The 24367-nt window shown below is 44.2% G+C and overlaps 1 protein-coding gene across 6 annotated transcripts in view; it reads right to left on the bottom strand.

The window, feature by feature from the left end:
- ADGRL3 (adhesion G protein-coupled receptor L3) overlaps positions 1-24367 on the bottom strand; it is a 509447-nt gene that overhangs the window by 207978 nt on the left and 277102 nt on the right. For 5 of the 6 annotated variants that reach the window (XM_082759666.1, XM_082759667.1, XM_082759662.1 and 2 more), the window contains exon 5: positions 3096-3205. The exons of the other annotated variant lie outside the window; for it this stretch is intronic. In XM_082759666.1, coding sequence (XP_082615792.1) covers positions 3096-3205 — 110 coding nt within the window. The remainder of the gene's footprint in view (positions 1-3095; positions 3206-24367) is intronic. 6 annotated transcript variants of the gene reach the window in all.

Genomic DNA, 24367 nt, shown 5'->3' with positions numbered 1-24367 from the left:
GGAAAGGGGGATATTTTCTTCTCGAAAATGTTCCACGTTATTGGAAGAGTGAAAAACGAAATTAAAATAAAATAAAAAAAATCACAAGAGAAGCGGGCAACCCAACTGAGAGTTTTAAGTTCCGTAATTTTCCTCTGAGGGAGTGTATACACTAGCCCTTTATTGAGTGTAAGTGTCCAAGGTCAGTCCTAACATCTGTTAAAGACGACTCCTAAACACTGCTCTGCTGAGACCCACACGAACTCCCCTCTGCCACCAAGCCAGCGCTTGGCTAAACCCTACCTCAAAGTCCACAAGCAACCACTCGAAACCTTAGGGAGCAAACCATCCGACCTGACAAAGCGAGCTGGAATTGCACACAAATATACGTGCCTGCTGAAATATTAATTCCTTTGTTACGCAACTGCTGTGTTTCTTCAGGAGATGGCCATCTGGTAGATGCTGCTGTGCACCAAGGGCTTGGTGCACGGAGCTGCGGAGCAAATGCCAGTGGCTGAGGAAGGATTTCCCTGGCATCGCCCTAGCAGCCCTGAAGAGACCATACAGCCTGCTCCTCTCCTGCAGCCAAGCATCCAGAACTGTAGCTGGGGTCAGGTAGCGGTGCCAAGAGAAATGGATATGAAAGGACTTGGGCAGCAACCCAAATTGGGCTGAAGCACCTGGGCTTGGTGACAAGAACCCAGTGGGAGACGGTGCTTCTGTGCAGGACCAGTTGAACCATGGCAAATGGCTGAGGCGTCACCGAGGGGGAAACAGATTTTATCCACCAGGAGTAGCTTTTGTCCAGATACACCCTTGCTGACCTCGTTTTCCTGAGCTCACCCCGTTTCCCGTTGCTTGTATGGTTTTTGCTTGTGGCACTAGCCACAGGGTGCTCCTGTGGCCCACGTGAGGAACATCTGCTAAGTCACGCCAGCCATTTTCAGAGAGAAGAAGTAAAAGGCAGTAACGAAGCCAGGGAGAGACTGAGGTATGAGAAGGCCTTAGGTTTCACACTTCACAGCAGCAGATGAGAGTGCACGGTTTCCATGAATGCAGGCTTGTGAGCCAACTTCCATGGTTCTACACTTGTGAGGATTTGACCCAAAATTTCAGTCAATGAAAGGACGCAGAACAATAAACCTGGGAGAAGGCATCCTATGTACAACATGCTTGTCCCCCGTTTCCTCCCATAAGTCTACCCACGTAGGCAGTATATTTGATTCATAAGCAAACAGAGCAAACAGCCACCAAAGTCACTAACTTAATTGCAAAGGTAGCACAGCTTGCTGTTGTTGTTGTTTTCCTCACACCATTCAGGTCATTAAAACACATTCAGTCCCTACTGTACATTTGGTACTGAGCAATCTCTCACAAGAGTTATTTTAAATCTTGTACATAAGGCCGATTAACACCTCGGGGCATAATATTCGCATATTACCTTTCTCACAAGGCACCACTATTCCTCTTTGTTTTATATACAACAAAGGCTACAGAGGGGTACTGGGTAATGACTATTGCTTTACCAGCCCAGTCTCAGGAGGGAACAGCATACCTCATGCAAATCACAAATCATAAGGAAATACAACCTGCTATGATAAGTAGAAACCTATCCCCCCTCACCCTCCCTACGCACAGCGTTGTTTGTACAATGAAAGACCTCATTTAGAGTGGAATACCTTCAAACCAGTCATTTGCTAGGGCAGACCTTAAGCCCTTAATGTCACGCTTCCCATGGGTTTAATAGCTCACCCCATAAAAAATATTCCATCACCGTATTTAGAAGCTGCACATTTTTGTGTAGAAAAATCAAATACAGACCCGCTGAGCACCCCACCCCCCTTCGCCCGAAGGCAGAGACACACAGAGTCCCTCAGTGAAGAGAGATCCTTCTGCTCAGAGACGAGGTCTCAGCTGCAGCCCTCACTTTGAGGTTTCCAACTGCCTCACAACAAACGAAACCCTCTGCAACCTTTCCATGTCACAGCGGCAGGCAGGCGGTCACCTACCACACGAGGAACTGCGAGGTTATCGCTTCCCCTCCGGACAGCCTGCCTGGTGTCCCTCAGCCATGTCTGCCCTCCTGCAGCCCGCGCTTGACGCAATGGTGCAGTGCCTGTTTGCAACAACGATGTTCTTAGTCCTCCAGCTGAATCTTAAGTTTCGGCACATTGAAGTCTCCCGATACTCTCTCAACAAAATTCTGTGGCCTAAAAGCACCCATTCCTGAGTCTGTCTTCTTATTTTGAGAGGTATACTATGAGCTTTGGGTTTTGGCCTTCGCAAACAGAAAACCTAGAAATAGCGCTGTTATTCACTGCTCAGCTCTTTACAACTGCTAATAAAAAAGTACACTCCTGGTATTACCGGTCTTACTTCTTTTTGAGGTATGCCATTTCTGACAGTATGACCATAAGTGCATCTAACAGATTTGCTTTCCACGGAAAGCAAATTCTGAGGTACACTTAACTTTTTGCAACTCTGACATTTCCCATTCAGCCTGTCTTGCTGTAATCCCAGATGACTGTCTTTCCGCCCTCAAAAATTCAGGCTAAATGGCAAGTATGCAATTTGCCTTCATAATTTTTGAAGCTTACAAATTAGTAGTTTCTACCATCAAACATCACGCTTCCCAAAACATAAGCTTTCTATCTCCTTGCTGTTACAATACTGTATTTAAGGCACTTATCAAATGTCACCAATTAAAAGGACACTAAAAGGAAGTGCACTGCTATTCAATGACAAGCATAAAGTTCTGGAAAGAGAAGCTATAAGCTAGCAATAATGTTTTATTCCTACGGTATATGCATTCACTATGTATACGCATTCACTAATGGAGCTTTACAAATGTTTTCCAAAAAGGTGACACATAACTGTAACGCTGCATAACAAGGCAAACATGGGGTACTATTAGGATATTTTTAACCTAAGCACAAACCTTGCACAGAGGACAATTTTTCATATCTTATCACCTCAGTCTCATATGATGCACATAGTTTGTCATTGAGTGTTTATTTGTCCTCAGGCAAGAAGAGACAAGCTCAAGGCTGGCCCAATCTCCACAATAAATCAGTTCTCCATTAAAGAAACAAATGCAAATATATCAAGATACATACTGTAAGGGACACATTCGTACTGAACTTCTAGGTATTTATATGTCCCAGGGCAAGGGTCTGGAAACACATCAGGGCCAGCCACAACTGCACATTGGGTCCGATTACTGCATCTGAAAAGCAAAAGAAGAGAGTCAGAAAACAGCCTGGGCAGAAGGACAGGTCTGGCACATCTTCTGGCACAGCACCAGCAGGGGTGAAGATGCAGAAACTGGGACTTCAGCATCAGCTCAGGAAGCTCCCACACAAAGGCTGATGGCAAACACTGACACACGTCCCCATCAGCTTATCACCGCTCTTTAGGCAGCCATTTTCTTGCATGCTGTCTAAATTCCAGCTAATTCATACCCATAAGATAATGCTTTGCCTGTACACATAATAAAGAGGCTTTTTTTCTTTTTTTTTTTTTTTTTCCCAAAAGGGGAGATGAACAGTGGCAAAGCCCCTTCCCCTCCAAGCAGTTCTTACAGCACCAGGAGCTATTTTTTTCAGAACAAGTTGAGAGGAAGATTTATAAATAACGAATATGGGTGTGTGGCCCTCTAGTTCTTGAAATTAGCCTTAAATATCAATGTCACAACTAAATGAAATGTAAAAGCTAAAGCAACAACATTTGTGGCAAAAATAATCACTGTATATTTTACAGCAGGCACAATAAATAGATTTTACAAAATATTTATAAAATGTTTCCACAAAAATAATCATCTTGAATAATGTTGTTTAATGCAAAGCAAAGACTGGAAACAGTAACACTGAGAGGAAAAAGAACTATTCACCAAATACGCTGTCTAGAAATCTCTGCAGAGAGATCTGGACAGATTGGAGAGCTGGGCGATCACCAACCGCATGGAGTTTAACAAGAGCAAGTGCCGGGTCTTGCACGTGGGACAGGGCAACCCTGGCTACATGTACAGACTGGGTGACGAGATGCTGGAGAGCAGCCCTGCAGAGAGGGGTCTGGGGCTGTGGTTGCCGGCAAGCTGACCATGAGGGCTACGAAGATGTCAAAGGGCCTAGAGGGGAAGACGTAGGAGGAGCGGCTGAGGGCACTGGGCCTGCTCAGCCTGGAAAGAGGAGGCTGAGGGGAGGCCTCATGGCGGCCTACAGCTTCCTCACGAGGGGCAGTGGAGGGGCAGGCGCAGATCTGTTCTCTGTAGTGCTATCCAGTGACAGGACCCGAGGGAATGGGGTCAGGCTGTGACAGGGGAGGGTCAGGCTGGACAGCAGGAAGAGGTTCTTCACTGAGAGGGCTGTCGCGCACTGCAACAGGCTCCCCAGGGACACAGTCACGGCACCGAGCCTGTCGGAGTTTAAGGAGCGTTTGGACTGTGCTCTTAGTCATAGCTCTGAATTTTGGGGTAGACCTGAGTGGTGCCAGGGGTTGGACTTGATGGTCCTTGTGGGTTCCTTCCAACTCGGGATATTCTGTGATTCTGTGAAAATAGTATTTTTTCATACATAGCCAATACGCTTGTATTATCTGTAAATGGCTAAGTTTTCTTCAATCATTCTGCCCAGAATGGATGCATTTTCTGAGGTGGTATGTTTTCTTCTGAAAGCAAACATTATTCTCAGTGAAGGTCTTACTGTTCCCCTACACGCAGCAACCATTCCTATTGCAGCACTTGTCTTTCAGGTGAAAAGCACACCCAGGCTGGGCCCTGAAAGATACCAACCCTGCAGCACATATGGCTCACAGTTACAGGTGATTGATTTGTGTGTGTGTGTGTGTGTGAACACCCACATTTGCTTCTGTTGTCATGGTACAAGCACTTCTGTGTACAAGTTTCAAGTATTTGAGGGATGCAGCAAATACAAGCACTTCTGTGTACAACTTTCAAGTATTTGGGGGATTCAGGAAACAGCAATCCCATGGAGAAAATTCCTTCACTTTTTTTTTTTTTTTTTTTTTAACAAACAGGAGACAGAAATAAATATAATTAGTATTTGATTTTTTATCCTTTTGCATGCCAGAAAGAGATCTCCTAAGGGCTAGACCACTACATTTACTTTCTCTAAGATGCTGCCTCCTCCGATGTGACACGGGACCTCTGACCCCACTGCTCTTCTGGCAGAAGCCTCAACATACAGCACAGAACACATTTAGCTCTGCAGTGGAAATGCTTTGTGTTTACCTGAGGCTATAGTTTGTCAGGCTTAATGAGGATTTTATTTGAGCCCATAAATTAAAATTGATTCATTAGTCACTGCCTTAAGCTCCATAATTTCTTTAATTTTACGGAAAGATTAATAAGAGCTGATACGCTTGCTCATCAGGCTCTTTTGCTGGATAACAGATAATCCAGAGGGCTGGGATGTTTTCATGTTTTCTTGTTGAAAGAAGCCAGTTATCACAGCAAGTGACTAGTTTTATCATACACACAGAAACATAATTTTATTAAAAGAAAGGATGACTTTGTTGTCCTTACCCTCACTACTACCAGACAGGTGGCTTGGCTGGGATATCACAGGTAGTTTGGACTGTGTGAGTGGGCAGCCTTCCAGGAGAGGCACTGAACATCATCCAAAACTTCACTTTCAACAAAAATCCTTTACTGGGCTCAATGTGCCTTTCAAAAAGCAATTGCACCAGCCTAATCAATAGTTTCGCTGGCAGTAGGGACAACCCTGGCCATGTTACATAGAATACAAGAGCAATGGATCAAAGAGACATTTCAAAATCCTGAGTCAGGATCCAAAATTATTAGGATTTTGAAAGGGGGGAGGAACACGGAAGGAAGCAAGAACAGACACATTTAGGGCTCATCTGCATATGTTTTCTTGTTTTTCTGTCTGTAAAGAAGCATTTGCTTTGAATAGCCAAGCCTTTCTCTAAAGTCATTTCTTTTTCATGCTTTCAAGGCAGCAAGAACTCGGAACCAGCATTTTGAATGCAAAAAACAGAAGCAAAAACACGCAATCTAGAAAGCTCCAGGTTCATAACCAATGTTTGAAAGCCTGGGTTATAAACCCAACTGCTTCAGGCTGCTAACACCAGCTTTAATATCCCCCGAGGTGTGCTGTGTTCTGGAATATCACCACAATATAAGAGGTGAATGGGGAACGCGGGTTGCTAGGATGGGCTTTTTCCCCTTATGCTACCAAGTGCTGCAGCCTCCCTGTACATTAGCAGTTCCCTACATAGAGGATGGCAAAACACTTGCCTACCAAGCACAGAAACGTCAGAAGAAGGTGAGATCAAATTGTCAGTGCCACCTGGGGAAAAACAACTGAAAACAAAATGAAAAACTCCCAAACAAAATCTGAAATACTAAGTGGTATCAGTACCTCACATAACTTTCAAAGAAGGGCTCATAAAAACAATAAATAAAATCTTTCCCACACGTATTTCGGTACATTTCATACCAGCAGCAAAACTGTGCCCTGTACTTGGCATTTTGAGTTTCTTTTTAAGACCTCAAGATGAAACCTGCAGGTTTTCACTCCAGCATGCTTAAAGGAAGAAGGCAATTTGGTCTAAAAATGTCAGAAAAAAAAAATACCCATTCAACCAACTATTACTGTCAGACATCAGCCTACAAAACTTTTAAGGCAAGGAAGAGGTAAGAAACACTCATCGGTAAAACTTCGGTTGCCGTGGTTTTGCTCCTACTTTTTTCCACTTTTATAACAGCTTCTTGGTCTCTTTGGTTTTGTCATTTTTCATTCCAGACAGATTAAAGGCCCAGATGACACTAAGTGACACACAAGAGGTGACTTAGAAAAGGAGATGCATAAAAGAAGATGCATCTGAAGCCTTGAAAAGGGAAGGAAAAACATGTAATTGTACCTTATTCTTTTTCCAGCAAACCAGCCCACGAGCAGCACTAGCTTTTCCTTCTAAATCACGGTATTTTACACTGATTTCTTGTGATTTCTTGGTGCTAATGGCAAAGCAGGCTCCTTTTATTTGCTGAGACGAATTAGGGCAACTGCAGCCAGGGAAAAGATAACTCAGAGATATGCCACCTTTCACCTCTACCTTCGAATTCTGCCCAAGTCAGTAATTGCAAAAAGTCATTACCATGGCAAGAGCCCTTGGTGGCCTGCTGCCTGCTACGCATCTAATGAGTTGGGCGCCATCCAGCTTCTGGTAGGGATATGTCTCTGCTGCAAAGAGGGCTGCCGTAAGTGGCACCCTGTGCGTGTTTTTGTGGAGCCCACTGAAGCTAGCCAGCTGTGGAAAGGGGTCAGCATCCCCCTGCATTACACCGCAAAAAAGCAGCTCCACATCTTGCTCGATCCCCCTCCAACAGGGCAGGATCTGCTTGCATCACTGGCTCTAGGATAACAATATTCCAGGAAACCACAGTCACCCTTTTCCACATCCATCTATACCTCTTCCTACTGCCTTTTCACGAGCACCTCTTATTTCTAGTGCTGATTCATCGGCTCCTTCAAACAAATCTACTTCTTTGCAAAGGTACAGGTGCCTAACAAGATCTGAAAATAAAGCATAACCTGAGATCTCCATTTTCACCCCAACTTGTGAGACTGAACGCTGTATGCTCAGGAAAGAAGAATGCCCCAAACCCTCCCAAAAATCATCCTGAGGCACCCAGCATCTGAGAAACCGAAGTTCATATTATTTACATACATGTTTTGGAGAGAAAAGCAATCTCCTGGAAAGCACATAAACTGTCCCACTAACAAGAAAAGAAAAGTAGCTTTGTTATTTTTGCAACTATACTGATTTCTTCTTATCAAGGTAGCTGTTCTGTCTTTCAGATACGGAAAAATGTTTATCCTAGCAAAGAGGTGTTGATCCAGTACAACTGTAACAGAAAATCAGGATTATTTTTGCAGAACTTCTTCCTGTTCACTGGAAAATGAATTTCAGGAGTTTAATGTGAAACAATAATAATTCATGTGGTATTTGTTTTCCATTTACGACAGTGGGATTGAAGGAAACATTTGAGTTCAGAACCAGCTTCAGGGCTCAACTCTGTTTGCAACTCTCAATTCAGACTTTAAAAAAAAAAATAAAAGAAAAACCAACAACAATAAAAACTTAATTTCCCTTCAGCATACTTCCATTCCTTCTCCCTAGCAACATTTTTATGATTTTTAAGTGACAAGGTCATCTTATGATAGTGAGGGAGAAGCACTTTAAGACATAAACAGCTGCTTATTCCTGGTCTGACATCTTTGATTTTTTCCAATGCTGACATTGTTGATATATTTACCAAACCAGAAAGAAAGAAAGGAAGAATAGTTTGGCAGGTGATGTTTATTTTAGGCCTTTCCAGAAACTTTAATAGCACAGACATGTCAACAGCATCAGGCTAGACATGTCTGGGGTGTTGTGTTTGCCAGAAAAAAAATAAAAAAAAAAATGCAAAGACAGCACAAAATAAAAGATCAATCCCAAAGAGAAGCCTTTCAGCACTAATCATCACAGGCACATTAGCAGTAAGCCTTCCAGCTCCCCCATCCCAGGCAGATGGGTCATTTGCCCCAGAAAAGAAAAGCGAGTGCCAAAAACCACGGGGGCAGCCTCCACAGAGCTAGAGACCTGGGAGAAGAGCAAGCAGAAATCTTTGCACAGGGATGCAAAAAGCTTTGAGATCCAATTGTCCATTTCATCCTCAACACACGGTCTTCCTCCTGGTCCTTATCCCTTAGAGGCATTCTTCGGAGGTGGAGCAACCCTTGGTGTGGCCGGGAGCTCCTGTGAACGGGGTGTGCTGGAAGCCACTCCAAGCGGGGACATCACCCACCTCCCTCTGACACCAGGGGGAAAGCAAGGATGCAACTTATCAGACCTCAAAGCCCCTGAGTAGGGTCTCAAACACCTTTGAGGTGCTTAGCCTCTATCTCTTAACCAGCTCTCACGGCCCTGGTGGTTTCAGAGCTGTGTCTTGCTCAGAAGATGGATTTTCCTGGAGCCACTGTAGTCGCCTTCCTGACCCCGGCACTGAAATGCCCACTCCTAATCCACAGCTCTGAAATGCCTGATCTCACCCACACATAGCTCAGCTCTTAATATGTGCTTTTAATAGTTAAAATGTTTATTGGCCTACAACTTCAGGGCGTTTTTACACTATTTGCACTAGCTTTTAAAGACAGGAAGAACAAGAATTAGGCTATTGCAGGAGGGGTCTTAAACACAGCACGAAAAATTGCAGGCCACACGGCCATGAACCTGGCTTTAAACTGGAAAGCCCTGAGCTGCCATTTCCTTTACTGCTGTTGCCAAACCCTGCTTGTAACTCATTCTACCCTCCTTCTCCTGTAGCACAAGGCAATTCTTAATGCCTACGTGTGCCCACCGAGCCAGCTCATCTGTGTTCATTAGCACGAGTCACCAAAACCCAAAGATATTCTTTCCCCCTTCCCTCAGCTGAAACACCTATTTCATATAGGCTATTTTTTATGTAAAGACGAGGAAGCCATCATGTGACTAGACATGCTAATATAGCCAAGACATCAATATCCAAGCCTGTTTCTCAAGGTCTATTATACTTTTCTAATGGTTTTACAGTAAGAGACAGACTTAATTCATTATCCTTCATGGCAACGCTGCAAGACATCCTTTTCCTTCTCTGAAACACAAAAATCTTCTCTCTGGATGACTGCTTAAAGAAAAAGCCTGTCATGGTGAATAAATCATCCAGGAGTGTGTTCTTCCCTGTCAATATGTGATATTTCCAAATCAACCCTTTAGGAAGGGCCAAAAAGAAAAAAAAAAAAAAAAAGATAATAATACCCTGGAGAAAGTAAACAGGAAGCAAAGAGAAAATTCCCTGATAAGAGGAGTCTAAGTGGAGGCAACACGATGGCTTGCAAATAAGAGGAAAAATTAAAGAGAAAAAAAAAAAAAAAAAAAAAGGAAAGGAAAAAAGAAAAGGAAAGGAGGCAGCGGAGTGTGGAGGGGGAGAAGAGAACCACAAGCCCTGGGAAAAGCCTCTGGTTCCCCACATTTGCTTTCAATAACGTTCTGCACAAAAGCAAAGCCAAATCCTCCGCATGTGTAGCTTTCAAAAACAAAGAATTCCTCAACAGAACCTTTCCCTGCCTCTGCAAAACCTTAAAAGCAAAGGACCTAATGACAGGGAGATGAAAATCCAGTTCCTGTAACATTCTCTTCATTACGAATTGGTCTTTTTTATTGATCTCTCGGAGCATGGAGAAGCTGGCTCTCCAACCTCTGCTGTGCGGTGTAATTATCTGTGGTGTTTAATGCTAGCACAGACGAGTCCCGCTGCACGCTGCATTTTGTTGTTTTATTGACGGGTTTTAATTATCTATCCAGGTGCCCGAGCTGTCAGCGAGGCTGCTTCTTATGTGATCAAACTAATAGAGAGAGAGGCACCGAGCACTCTAATTGCAGCCACACCAAGCGGCTCCGTGGAAGCACGCCAACGAGATGCATTTAAACCGCTATGGTTATTGTAAAATCTTACGATGTTTTATTTGAAATAGATTCCTCTCCCTATAGCTTAGACCCATTTCATTCCTCTGATTATTATTTTATATTAAGCAAAGCAAGACTGAAGAAAAACAAACCACTGAAACCACACCAAAACCCGAGCCAGGCAAACAGCAGAAAAAGCCTGCGGAGCCAACCTGAATTTGAGCAGTAAAGGTCACCGAGGGGACTGCCTAGATGTATGAAGGAGAGCCTGGGAGCAAGATGGAAAACAGGTCCTGGAAATAATTTAATACCAGTTTTACATAGGAAAAAAAAGAAAAAAAGGAGAGAAAAAAATGTAATTAAGCCGTTTCAACTCATTGATAAGGCCCTTAAATTTTAACAAGAAACATTTAACAGCAAATTCACAAGATTTAACAGATTTAAGAGCAATCCAGGGCACCCCTTGACATGCTGCATCTGCTCCAATGCCAGGGATTCCTCAGCTCAGGAGGTTGAGGTCTGGGGCAACACCTGCCAGTGGGGACAGCACGGATTTGTCACCCAGCCTCCAAAGGATAGTCCCCAGAGGCAACAAAAGCTTTCTCTTCCATGCTGCACCCTTGTGTGCGTTAACTTTTCTCCCTCACATCCCCAAAGGCAAGCAACAAGCACCCCAAGAGGAAAGCCTGACAAGTGCCTTGTACTAATGTGCCCGGCTACAGCCAACCTGTGGCAATGGGGAACCTGAACTTGCCTGTTGCAAGAAACACTCGTCATTAGGTCAGAAATGACAAAACGACAGCCTGTCCAAGCAATCCGGTGTGTTTGGAAAAAAAGGTTTGGGTTAGCATGGAGAAAAACTGCACCGAGCACTCTGAAGTAGTCCCAGTGTTGCTCCAGCAGCGAGGAGCTCAGGACACAAGCAGGTTTGCAATGCTATCGCCTTTTCTTGTATGCATTTGTAGGGCTGAAAACAAAACCAGGCAAGCCTTCAGGCTGTAAAGCTCATCTTTTAAAGGACTACATCTCCCCTTTTACAGGTACTTTACTTCTTCCAACTCCATAAACTCCTGTAGCACCCTAATAAAAATCCACTTTACAAAACACTGGCAGGATATCTGGAGAGGAGAGTAAACACCTAAAACAAACCAACCCATAAAATGCTCAGTGGTTTAGCCAGAGTTAACACTAGTTAAAATAACTGTGAACAGAAAACAGTCTGGCTTTTAATTTGGGTTAGGAGGTCAAATTAAAGGCTAGAGGAGGTCTGGGCTGGATTTCAGCTGGCACTCCACCCTACTTTGTCTTCATTGCCATTTTAACGCAAGCCAATGCAAGCTAAAGCCCATTTTTTTTTCTGCTTCCTCAGCGCTGCCATCAGGAGCTGGGATAGCCAGAGCAACAGGTAAAGGGTTATTTCCTCCACGAGAGCTCTGAAATGCATTCAGAGCAGACTACCTTTACCTACTCGTCCCCTGTATCTGCAGCACAGAGAGGTGGCCCAAAAAAAGAGGTGATGCTATGGCAGACACCAAGGAGCCTCACACTCACAGAGCAGCCCACCGTGGTGGGTGGAGGTCCCAGCCTGCAGCTGGTGCTGACAGCTCCTGATGCCCAGGACTTCTCCCCATGTCTGTGCGAGATGTTAGGATGTGCTCACAAGCCTACCACCTTTGCTGTGCCTGGCAATGCTGCCCCTGTGCATGCTCAGCCTGCTGGAGGGCTGCTAATTCATGCTGCAGGCAGCAACAGCCTTGGCTACTGCAGTGGGAACAGCCAGAGCTTGGGTCAGGACCACACATTTCAGGGCAGAGAGGAGAGGTGGCTCATGTGTGATGCGCTTCACCTTCCCAGGCATCAATAAAAAGACTTGATTTTCTTTTCCTGTCATTCTCAAAAGCTGCTGCTACACTCCACCTCTCCTCTCCTCAGAAGCCAGTCATCCTGAAGGCAAATCGGAACATTTAGACACCTTTTAAATATATTAATAACAGCTGATACAAAAGGTACTTAGTCCTGTTCTTAAAAAGGGAAGGGAAAATCTTGTATTACTTCCACTGCATCCCCACTCAATAATTGTCACATTTCCTTGCAGTACAAGGAAGGAATTACACAGCCTGTAACAAACGTGATGCTGCAGTTCACTGTCAGCACCCAACGCTTCCCTCCTGGCCAGTGACAGATTCCTGCAACAGGAAGAAGCGAGATTAGAGAACACTGTCTCTAAACAGGCTAAAATAATCTGTATTCATGGGCTGGTAGGTTTAATGTATTAGCCTTTCACCTCTGTGAATAGGGTTAAAGAAAGGTTTTGGGCCAAAATCATTTGTACCGCACTCCATCTCAAATTTGACATAATAATTGAATGTCTGAATGAAACAAAAATGAATACGTCCAAACAGCACAGGAGGTCAACGCTGGGCAACTCCCTGATGAACTCAGGAGTGAACTGGAGGCATCGATGCAGCACTGTTTCTAAAACCCAGAGCAACCTCTCTCTTCATCACTCTTGCCAACGGCATGATACCGAGGTGATTTTTTGTGAAGGTCCACGGTTTCTAGTTATGAAAGCAAATGCCCCTCAGCCTTGTGGGGGGAAGGCTGCGATAGGGAGCTTCCCAACCAAGTGAGTCATAGGATCAACACGTGACAGGTTATGCCTTTAGCATCACGGCTAAATCAGTTCAGACAAAAAGACAGTATTAATGAATGGAACAGCCTGCCGGGGTCATATACTATTAATACAGCATCTGTTAACAGAGCCTGAGTTCGTACAGCACCTTGTGCAAAGAAGTCTTGGCCAGTCTCTGGCTCAGGCACTAAAGCAGTAAAAATAATAATCAGAAACAAACCAAACTTTCTCAAAAAAAAAAAAGAGTCCTGAAATGAACCAAGTATGGTTTTGATATTCAAAAGGGATTATTTTTTTATTCCAACGTAGCCAACTCTGCCTCTTTGATCTCCAGCCCAAAGCTTGAATAAAGGCAGCCTGCACTTTGATTCTAAGCTCTAGAGAGAGCACAGCATCACAAAACCTTCATGCGCTTTCCAGCCCAGTGTTGCCTAGCCAAAGCATATACAGAAGGAAACTTCTTTTTTTTTTTTTTAATTAAATAAATAAAAAGCCTAATCTTAGACGTATTACTTGAAACTGCCATCGTCAAGCTCCTCACAGTGTCTAAACATAGCACCAACCTTTCTGCGGGTGCATGCAGAAACGGGGGAGCAGGTGAAGGGATGCATTTTGGAGTGCATTGGCCCAGCAGATCCACTGGGCATTCTCAGTCGTGCTCAACACACAGCTGAGAGATGCCTGGGATCACACACCTCTATCCTCCCACCACGCCATTCCCTCCCCGCCTGTCCTTCCCCATCCTTCCTGGGGGAGTTTTCAGCTCCACATGCACACCAGCTTTTCTCCCTACCCCATTCTCTCCTGTAACCCTCCCAAAAGGGACACTGCTTGCACATCATACACTTTATTTGCCCTTAGTTAGGTGGTTAGAATACATACAGATTTGGCTAAAAAGACTCCCCCAAGACAAAATCTGTTAGGAAAGCAGCTTCTGAACATCAGTAAGACAGCAACTACTAGGAAGAGAGTAATAGGGCTACTGGGAAACCTCAAGCCTTCTTTGTAGAGATGAGGAAAATACTGTATTAGTGGAGTCCTGGCTATTTCGTACTGCAGAGTCTGCCTAACGCCATGCTCATGGAATTAAACTTGCTATATATAAAAAAGCTTCCTTGGAAGAAGCCAAAGTTTTCCAGAACAGCTTTGCCTCCCACCAGAGCTGAATTTTTCAAATGAGTTTGGTTCTTGGAGTAGCTACAGAAAGGCCCAGCTGTTTGAAAATAGCCTGGGACTCCGTGGTTCTCATGGAGAGCAGCAAAGCCCATGGCTATTAAGCGCTTTTCAGACAGCAGTGGGCTATGTCATGGAGTGCCTAACCACTTGGGTAATCCAACCCAGATAGCTCTGTGGAAAAAAAAAAATAACAAAACAAAACAAAAAAAAACCTGCTTGGGATTGCAGAGCAGTATTAGGTGGGGCAGAAACTGGGAAAACCACATTCCTGAGCATGGAGCATGTCTCCCGCAAGACAACTTTAAAAAAAACGTGACTGATGCTGCTCAGACATACTAGCTGAAGTCCAGGGAGATGGATGAAAGGGTAAAGATGCAGGATAAATTCATCAGATGTCTCCATAAATCATTTCTATAGTTCACATTTGTTCTCTGCCTTTCATTACTTACATTTCTAAAGCCACTGGGTGCCTTGGTGCACTGGATCTAATAAAAAGGAAGATAAATTTTAACATCCTTTTTTGAAACATCTTAAAATGATCTAGCTTTCTTCTGCATGCTAATGGCAAGCATTACAAGGAGCGCACTGTCTCCACACAACTCAGCAGGGCTGGAGGTGAAAGCAGAGTCCCACTGCAGCCGGGAGATTCACAGCCCTGGCTCTCCCCTTGGCTAACGTGAAAGCTCTTATTTCTGGCCCTCATTTTTTGGCAGCCCGAACTTTGTCACCGAATCCCGCCGTCGCTTCTCACAGACCCTCTGACTCAGGGGCGAAATTCCAGACTTGAGAAAAGGAGGAAATATTTGGGGAGATTGGGAGTTTGCGAAAGAACTTGAGCTGCCCGACAGCTGCTGGGAGATGTGAGCTGCCCCAGGGGGTCCCAGCGGAGTGCGCGGTGTTACACACGCGCGCGCACGCACGCACACAAAAATCATTAAAGTTTCCGTCTCTAAAGTTTCACATTTAATGAAAAGATAGCGTGCGAGATATCTGGAGAATTATTGGGTTCTATTAACAGCTCGTGATGCTCGCTCTGCCAAGCGCTCGGCCCCGAGAACCTCTCCGGCACCACAGCCCTGGTGGAAGCGATGCGGGGGACCCAGGGACAGGCAAGTAGAGCTGGTAGTAGAGCAGGTAGAGCTGCCCTTCTCCTCCTCCCTGGTGTCAGGAATCGGGCAGGGAGCTCGCTGTTGTGTTGCTGGAGCTGTTGGCGTTGTTCTACTACAGAAGCAAAGACCTTTGTAACAGAGCTTAATCCGGCGCAGGTTAAACAAAACAAATGACTGCACAAGTGAGCAATTAAAGAGCATTCCACAGCCAGCACTGGGAAAGCCTCGCCGTTGATTAATTAGGTTCAAAGGGGCAAGGCTAACCTCCCAGTCCCCTGAGAAAGAGACCACTTAGCCCCTTTTAAAAAAAATTAAAATAAAAGTCCAGCATTCTTATTTAACACTTGAGCATCGGTTAAACAGCTGCTAAAACAGTGGAACAATTACTTGGGACTGACCTACATTCAGCTGTATGACTTTATTACATTCAGGAGAAACTTAATTAAGCGTCTGTTACTTAATAAAAGCAAATAAAATCCTCCATTTTATGACAAGGAGCTGCACTGCTGCAGCCATGTGAAGCTCTCAGATTTGGCAGTGGGCTTCCCACGAGAAGGCTGCTCCCCACCATCTCATTCCTTCCCGTTGCATTTGAAAGCTAAGCACATACATGAAATTTTTATGCATTAAAACTCTTTGAGTGGGGCTAGCTCCGTCTCCTAGGCACTACCAAGGTGCAGAGGGCTGTAGCCTCTGATATTTGCCTGGGTTAACTTATGGGATCTGCTGTACCTGCACGCTATGGTCTGCACCCAGCAATGCCATGGGCTTGGCCATGAATGCTTCAGCCCTGCCAGAAGAAAGCCATCCGCAATCAAGTGCACTCCTCTCTTAAGAAAATGCATACAAGAAGAGTTTTAGCAGTCCATGTCACTGAACAGACTCCCCAGACCGTCCACCCAAGACCTCCCTTGAATAGAAGCATTTTTAAGTTACAAATTACCAATTTAAGTCGCTACCCTACATTGCGATCGTGACCAACTTCTCTCGAGGATTATCAGCCAGGTACCACGTTCTCCTCCCTAAAACGCTCATTTTGCTTTCTTGTTCTCCTGCACTCACACAAACAGCTCACCGGCTCCGATTTACCAACAGACCTGGTTTTGAGGGAGAAAATTTGGCCCCAGTATTTTACAAATAATAATAAAAAGTGCTTAAATTGCAAACATCTGTCTGAAAATACTCCCTGGCTTGCCCAGCCCCTCTGGATGAATAGGTTCATTGAACTGACCATGGATGCTCTGACAAATTTTGGAAGCTTTGGTGAGGCCGTGGGAAAATTTCTTCCCTGTGAGGGATAAAACACAAGCGGTGGTCCTTGCTGAGCTGCAGCCACAGCTGGGCAGCTCTGCACCGCTTGCACCACAGCCAGAAAGTGACTTGTGAACATCTGATAGCTCCTGCAGTGCTTCCCAGCCAAGGGGTGACTTGCCAACTGGCTTTTGGTCCTCGTGAACTCCGTGTTGGATGACAGACACCACAGAGCTGCTACCGGACCTTTCTGCCACATCCAATTCTACTCGTGCCCTGTGGACACGTGTTTTTATAAAAAAACCTTGATTGTCTCAAGAGGGTGCAGAGGTGACAGCTACAGTCCCCGAGGGCCACCTTAGAGCTGACTCCTTCCTTCTGCAGCCTCATTACGTGGGCCCCTTGCATCAGCTGAAGGAGAACTGCTCTGGCTGACAAGCTACCTGCCCTGCTTGTGACTAGCAAGACTTCCCCTGTTCTTGTTAGCCAGCAGGCTTTGTCTCAACTCACACAAATTAATAATGTGACACCTTGCAGGCTTAAAAATCACAAAAATCTCTGAAGTCCTGCACCCCACCAGGACCATAACACCGAGCATATTCGTTTGACCTTACCTTGTCCCTCACTCCTCCTTTGTTCCTACTCTTTGCAGTAATTCAGTGGTTGCAGGTTTTGTTCAGTATCTGCAAGTTGGATTTAATTCTCTGGATGGCCATCGACCCTTAGTTTGCATCCTCCAGCACAACACCGTTATGGGGGCAGAGTCCAACTTCTTCCCTTTGCAATGGGCTTCGCTTCTTCTGAGTAACTGAGGAAGCATTTTGATAGGGGCTGAAAATGCCATCCTACCTTCCTGGCAAAAGTTAGACTGCTAGAATAAAGACTCTGCTGCTATCTGTCTTGGTGAATATTTGACCCATTTATGTATGAGTGAGAGCAGCATTGGAAAAAGTGATACATTCGGTTCCATGTAATGTCATTAAAATTATGATGACTTAAAATCCTGCAGGACTTCAGTAATCCATTCGGCAGCCTGCCTCTCCCAGGTATTTTTCCAGTAAAAGTGAAGAACAGTGGCGAATGGTGTCTCAGGTGAGGATATCTTGACTTAGCTTCATGGCTAAAGAAACTCTTCATGTACTCACTACTGCTAACCCTGATGACTGAAGAAAAATAGGATAGGGGCAACGTTTTACTTTCTTTCTTAGTATAGACAAAAGTAGTATGTTCAGTCACAGGTGGCACCCAATTCTTCCTTCTTTTTCTCAGCGTATCTATGGAAAATCAATTATTTTTCAAATGTTGAGAAGATGGGATTTTTCTTGTGCCTTCCTTCCCCATAATAGCATTGGTGTCACTCCAGGCTTTGTAAATTGTGTATGAACAGCCAGTGCCCTTCATTATGCTGAATTTAGTGTATGCAGGCATGCAGACACTGCCAAGAAATAGTTAACTGTGAACAGATTGATGAGCAAACCCTAAAATATTAAATATTCATAGTAAAGTAGTAATATAATATTAAAATAGTGAAGTAAGAAAACCCCTTTGTCCCAGGCAAGCCTCGTATCTGTCACTCCCTGGAACCACACAGCCCAGGAAAGTGATGCCTCGGTTTCCCAGCTAACGACTACTTACCCTGTAAGTAATAACCAAAGGCTCAGGCACTTGATGCCGTGGCCTCTGTCTTTATGAATACTCCAAAATCTCTCTAAAAAAGCCACTGAGTTTCATTTCACTTACTCCAACATGACCAAGTAAATAAATAATGCTATTTATGCACTGCACACCATTTGTCAACCCATTTGTCATTTCTGATCTTTCATTGCTCATGCAGTAAAACTATGCAGGATTTTATTCAAACCTCCCTTGCAGGTGTGATGAATGCTTTATTTATACAGCAGCATTTCATCTTGCAGAACTGTTACTATGCAAATACAGGCCTTCAGGACCCCGTGTGGTGTAAGCAGGAGGTGTAAAGAGATCAAAAGTGGAGGCAGTACCATTATTAAAGCCGAGAGGTGAATGGAGGATGGCTCAGCTAAATTGTGAAATATACGCTATAAAAAACATACCCCTTCAGAAAAAGTGTTCACTCTCCATCATCGGGCAGAATGAAGAATGAGGACCTATTCTCAAAGACCATTTTAAAGGTCAGCACGACGCTGCGAGACCATGCCCAGCTTATCAGTGCAGCCATGACATTGGCGCTCGCTGTCACTAGTGAGCGCGCTATTTCCAGCCAAATCACCTCCCGTTGACTTCCCCCAATCAGGATTCCAGCCAAAGGAACGAAAAACCTGGAAAGAGACGCTGCTACAAATGATCACAGCTGAGTGAGTGACGAATGAATTCCCTCGGGCAGCCTCTTCCAGGGACTGGAAGTCCAGGCAGGGAGCGGTGCAGACTCTCCTGGGAGTTTTGCTACCAGGTACAGTGAGCTTGGGGACAGCTCTTCTTCTGGTACCTTCCTTTCTCCCCCTGGAAAATGGGAAGCATTATACTGACCTCCTCACAAAGCCTTCTAAAATCCACAGATAAAAAAAAATACTGTTACTACTATTATTTACTGAAGTGAATCTCCTGCATCAACATGAAGAGCATGGAGGCGATATCTCATCAGCTCCACCCCAATTTTCCTCGCAATTCCCGACTGCCCTAGATAAATCTGAAGGGGCTGCCACCAGGTCTCCTATTTTTGAGGTAGCTGGGGAAAGAAAAGGTGAGAGAAACAGCTGTGGGCTCCGTCTCAAATCTCTCCTTCCTCCAGTTTTTAAATTTCAAGATGGGGGGGATTCATAAAGAACTGTGTAAACAGACTTCAGAATCATGTTTATTGCCTAAGCAATAAAAGATTAGAATTGACAAATGGAGAGGTTTTTGGAGACACAGATGCTACAATCATTTTAATATAATTTGGATTTCCAAATCAGTAATTACTCTATCACATATTTATAATTTTGTAGATGCTACTAGAAATGCTGATGTCTTTTTCTATGCATAGTAATGAGCAACAACAAGGGCTGTTAATATAAAGCCTGTAATGTTTGTATTCATATGTAAATAGGTTATGTAAACGTTTTAGACATTTCTCACTAAACCGCTGAGTTCTACTCTAAGTGGCTCTATTCCTAAAGTAGAAAATCACACTCTGCATAGAAATTGTTTACTGGTCTGTCAGCAGAGCCGCCAAAGCAGCGAGCTGGATTTATAGGGGTATTTACATCTCTCCATTAGTGGTGATAGCAAAATAATTGGCAACCTATAAATGCCCAGACAGACACGCAGGTTGGTATTTAGAAAGTTGCTTGCTTGCATGTGGTTACACGCACATTCAACACATGCACACATCTTCTGTGCACACACACCAGAGCTATACCTGCTTCTAATTGACTTAGGATAAAACTGAATAAAGCACATTAAAACACCAACACGTGTCTCCAAGCAAGAATAAATTAAATTCAAAACTAGAAATTTATTTAACTCCAAAAAATGCTTTAGACAGAGGGGATTAAAAAAAAAAAAAAAAAAAAAAAAAGTGGGTTAAGTGCCCCACGGTCACCCTTTTCACTCTGGGATCTCTGTCCCACACAGATGTTACCATTTTTCCTCCAACCCCTTCTGCTCGGGCACCTGCAACTGCAGTCTTCACATGTCCCACCAAGTGTGGAGAGCTTGGTGAAGGCCCCTGGGGCTTCCACAGGCCACTTCTAGCACAGCTGGAGCATGGATATACCACGGTGGTACTGTCATTTACATGGCTTGATGTGCCTCCCCAAGCAAAACCCTGGCTCTCACATCTTTGAATATCGTATGCCTCCCTCCTACTAACCTTGATGAGATCTGTTCTTCGCTGTGTGATACAGAGAACCACAGCTTCAGACTTGTTGTTTGGTCTAACAAATCACATCCAGCTTCATCCCTTTCTCTTCTGCTTGAACATACATGTATCTATTTGCAAAAAATGATTAGTAACAGTAAAGGCTTTGGCAAGACAGCCAGGAGACCCCCACAGCTCTGCTATAACACGTGTAACTCTCATTTGTATAGAAGACAATAAATGTCTTCTTTTCATCAGCAAAAATGAAATGGAAATGACAACAAGGAAGCCAACATTCATCTGTTTCTCCAGCAACTTTCAGCATCCTCTACCATTTAGGAATACTTGGAGAGTACTTTCAAGATCTGTTCAGTCCTTTGCTTTCAACAAGACTGCCAAAAGCTGCCAAGGCAGCTGGTGGCATTTTGACCTTGCTCTCTCCTGCTTTCCCTGCTCCTCCTTCCTCCTTGATTTCTCTTTGTTTCACTTTGAGGCACTCCTGCTCTGCTCCTGGAACTGCATTAACACCTGAAGAGCCAGTGCACGTTTATATCTGATGCGACTGTAGTGCTACTCACCCTGCCCTCTTAACTGCTATCACATAGCTGCCTTACAAAGCAAAGCAACACCATGCCATAAGGCAACTGGGGACAGCGAGGCCGACAGTGATACTGCAAGCGGTGCAATTATTGCCATTTCACCGGTGAGCTGCAGTGATATGGGATGGCCTGTGACAATCACAAGGATGTTTCCACTGAAAATAGGGGAAAGAAAAAAAAGGGAAACAACAACAACAACAAATCAGGCAGATAGCTTTACAGAAAAAAAGCCTAATAAATTTCTGCAGGCCAAGAGTGTAGACTCTGCTATGCCCCTGCCAAGAACCATTACTGATCCGAGTAAAAGGACTACTGACGAGGTGAGTAAATCCATGCACACTTTTTTTTTTTTGGAAGGAAAAAACCTCCCCCTGGCAAGGCTCTGTTTGTACACTGGTAGAGCAGTATTGATTTCAGCAGTTATTCCAGTCCCTCAGCACGGGAACTCTGCAGTGAATCAAACCCTCTGCAGCTTTGCCCCTGCAATTACGCTTGTGCTACCGAGCACCGCGGTGCCCACTGCTAAGAAACTGGGTCACAGACTTCTTTGGATTATGTTCCTTCGAAAGGGGACACTCTGGGATATGATAAATGATCAGTGCTTTGTGGTGATGATGTAAGTGTTAAAATCTGGTTGCATTTATTAAAAAAACAGTCCAATAACAGAGAAGTGAAAGTCGTTCTGCCTGTTCACCTGGAACTTGTTACATAAAGCGAAATAGCAGACAAGCACTCACAGCAAAATGAAAGCTTTTTGCTCCTGTTTGGTGAACCTTCACCCATAAATTTTAGGATGAAAAGGTAAATAATCAGACATATGGCACATTTGTTCAGCATCACTGGTGGTCTGACATCACTACGTTACTTCATTAGAGCTGTACACTTAACAAATCTGATCAGATTTCTCATTACCTAACTGTTTCCAAGCAGGACGAGTATTTTTACTGTAACAGTTTGAAGAGTCACCCCCAATGGGGGACCAAATCCTGCTCTGGTTTCGTGGCATAGCTCCTGACCTGATGAGTTGGTAGTCCAGCCTGCAGGCCCTGCAATAGACTGGGTGCTCTAAATAATGTTCTGAACTAACGTAGGACTCCTGTGTCATCCAGGAGAGAGGACTTCGGTTGGAGGAGTTAGCCTTTGCCCAAGGTCTCCATGGGGAGCAAAGTCAGCAAACCGAAATATTTCCGAATATATCCGAAATATTTCTGTTAAGAGTATCAATAAAAGTAAGGTGGGATGAATAAGTTTTGGCATTTGCATTTAACAAAAATAATGCTTGCTTCATAAAAACCTCTTTCTGGCATAACCATATCTAAACTAAACCAACTCAATGCCATCATGAATTAAATGAGGCTAATAACTGAGGGCCTTTTGCTGGTCGAGCTTTCCTCATCCTCTGTAAAACTGGCTACCTTGGCCTTAAATTATTTGCTAATAGAGCTGTCCTCAAACTGTGAGTCCTAAAGGTGTGGTGCAATGCCTTCCTATGCTGCAAACCAGCGTAACCGCATTGGCAAGACTGCTTAATGCAGAGCAGAGTGCAGACAGATGTCCAGTGTGACTGCCAGAGGCTTCCACATACATCAGGAAAATCCCATTCGGCTTTTCCTTCCTCCGGTGACAATGTATTGCTGAGCATCTGCTCTTAAGACCCCCTCCTCCACATTACTTCACAGCATGATTACGAAGGCATAAACCTGGAATCTCCCTCAGCACACACCCCAAACCCTCTCACCCCCCTGCCTCTTCCCATATCGCCCTCCAGTTCAGGCAAGTGCTGATATCAGCAATGCAAAGGGAATCACACACCTTGGTTCAGACGCAGCCTGAATATCCATCTAGAGAGACTAAGCATTTATATTAGTAGGTCGAGGCCTTTCTGCTTCTTTGCTCCCTTCTTTTTTTATTATTTTTATTTTTTTGTTATTGATGTTAAGCAGGGATCTGTTACTATTTCACCAATAAAATAAAAAATGAAAAACCTATGGTCTTGTGAAAAACTACTAAGAAATTCTTTCTTTCTTTCTGTTACAGATGTGTCATTTGCTCACATAAGACATACCGTGACAAAGGATACTTAGGTCCCTATCAATTCATCCTAAATCCACTCGGTTGCGGGTTGGGAGAGAAAGCAGGATGGAAAGCTAAAGCAGGAAAAAGTTTGTAATTTCATACCACGCTCCGGAGGGCTGCAGGGAACATTCATCTTGTCAATTCATCTGCTTAATCAAAGAGGTTTAATCAAAGTGCAGTTCTAGAAACCACTGGCTAACGTGGACAAATGATAAGAATAATTAACCACTCAAATCATTTGTAGGTTGTCTGTCATCTGCTTCTAAGCACATTGGAGGTTTGAAATAGCGTCACCTGGCTTATTTAGTAACCTGGATCCTTCGCAGGTCTGAGTCAATGAAGACTCCACGGGGCTCCCCCTGATATCCCCAAGGCAAGCAGAGCTGTTACCAAAAACCACTGCACTGCTCCAGCCTCTGCTCTTCTTCAGGCACTCCTAGGTGTCCACGCCAATAACAGCTGGGCTGGTTTGCATCAGCACAGGTGAATATTCATATAACTGAAACAGTCAAGTATTTTTGATGGGATATTTTCTCCTGGAAAATGATGAACCGCTGAATCAAAATGCCGTGTGGGAACCTGCCACTTGTCTAGTGTCATTTAGGGAAAAAAAAATCAGTTTAAAATGCATTTTATGTTCTCTTGTTAAAACTGATAATGTAGCTTTGAAAAGAAAATATTCTGATTCAACAGAAACATCCATTTCAACGGAGAACTGGTTTTATGGATAATTTACAAATGTTTGATCTTGCACCGATTCAGATTTGTTTTACATTGTCATGCAATGGCAGAAATTCCTGCAGCACAGAATATGCAGTCTCCAGGCAACTCCAAGCATCGCTTTGTTTCCTTCACATCTTTTAACTCAATATACAGTTGCTCTCCAGCAGCTGAGTGTTTTCAGCAAATGTCAAGTAATGCAGCCCTTGTTCACCAGCATACAAACTACCTCAAACTGACCTGAGATTACTACAGGTTTTCTCAGAGTATTTATAAAAATATGTTTGAGGGTTACTGCAAACCCGCTGACCTCCAGTACCCTTCCAGCCAGCCAAAGCCATTCCTTGGTTCCCAAATTCTGGATGCTTACTGTACTTCTAAGGATTGCCTGAGTAGATCTGCAAGCACGATCATGACTATGAAAGCCCGCAACCTGAGAGGAAGTAGTCAGAGAGAAACAACTCGAATCTTCTGCAGGAAGCAGGCTCACGAGAAGGGAAAGATTTTGGAACAGTCCAACTGCGCTGTCGTATCTTTG

Source organism: Aythya marila (genome assembly GCF_965140915.1).
Source record: "Aythya marila genome assembly, chromosome: 4".
Classification (NCBI taxonomy): domain Eukaryota; kingdom Metazoa; phylum Chordata; class Aves; order Anseriformes; family Anatidae; genus Aythya; species Aythya marila.
Note: the sequence above shows the minus strand (reverse complement) of the source record. Positions and strands in the feature narration are given on the sequence as shown.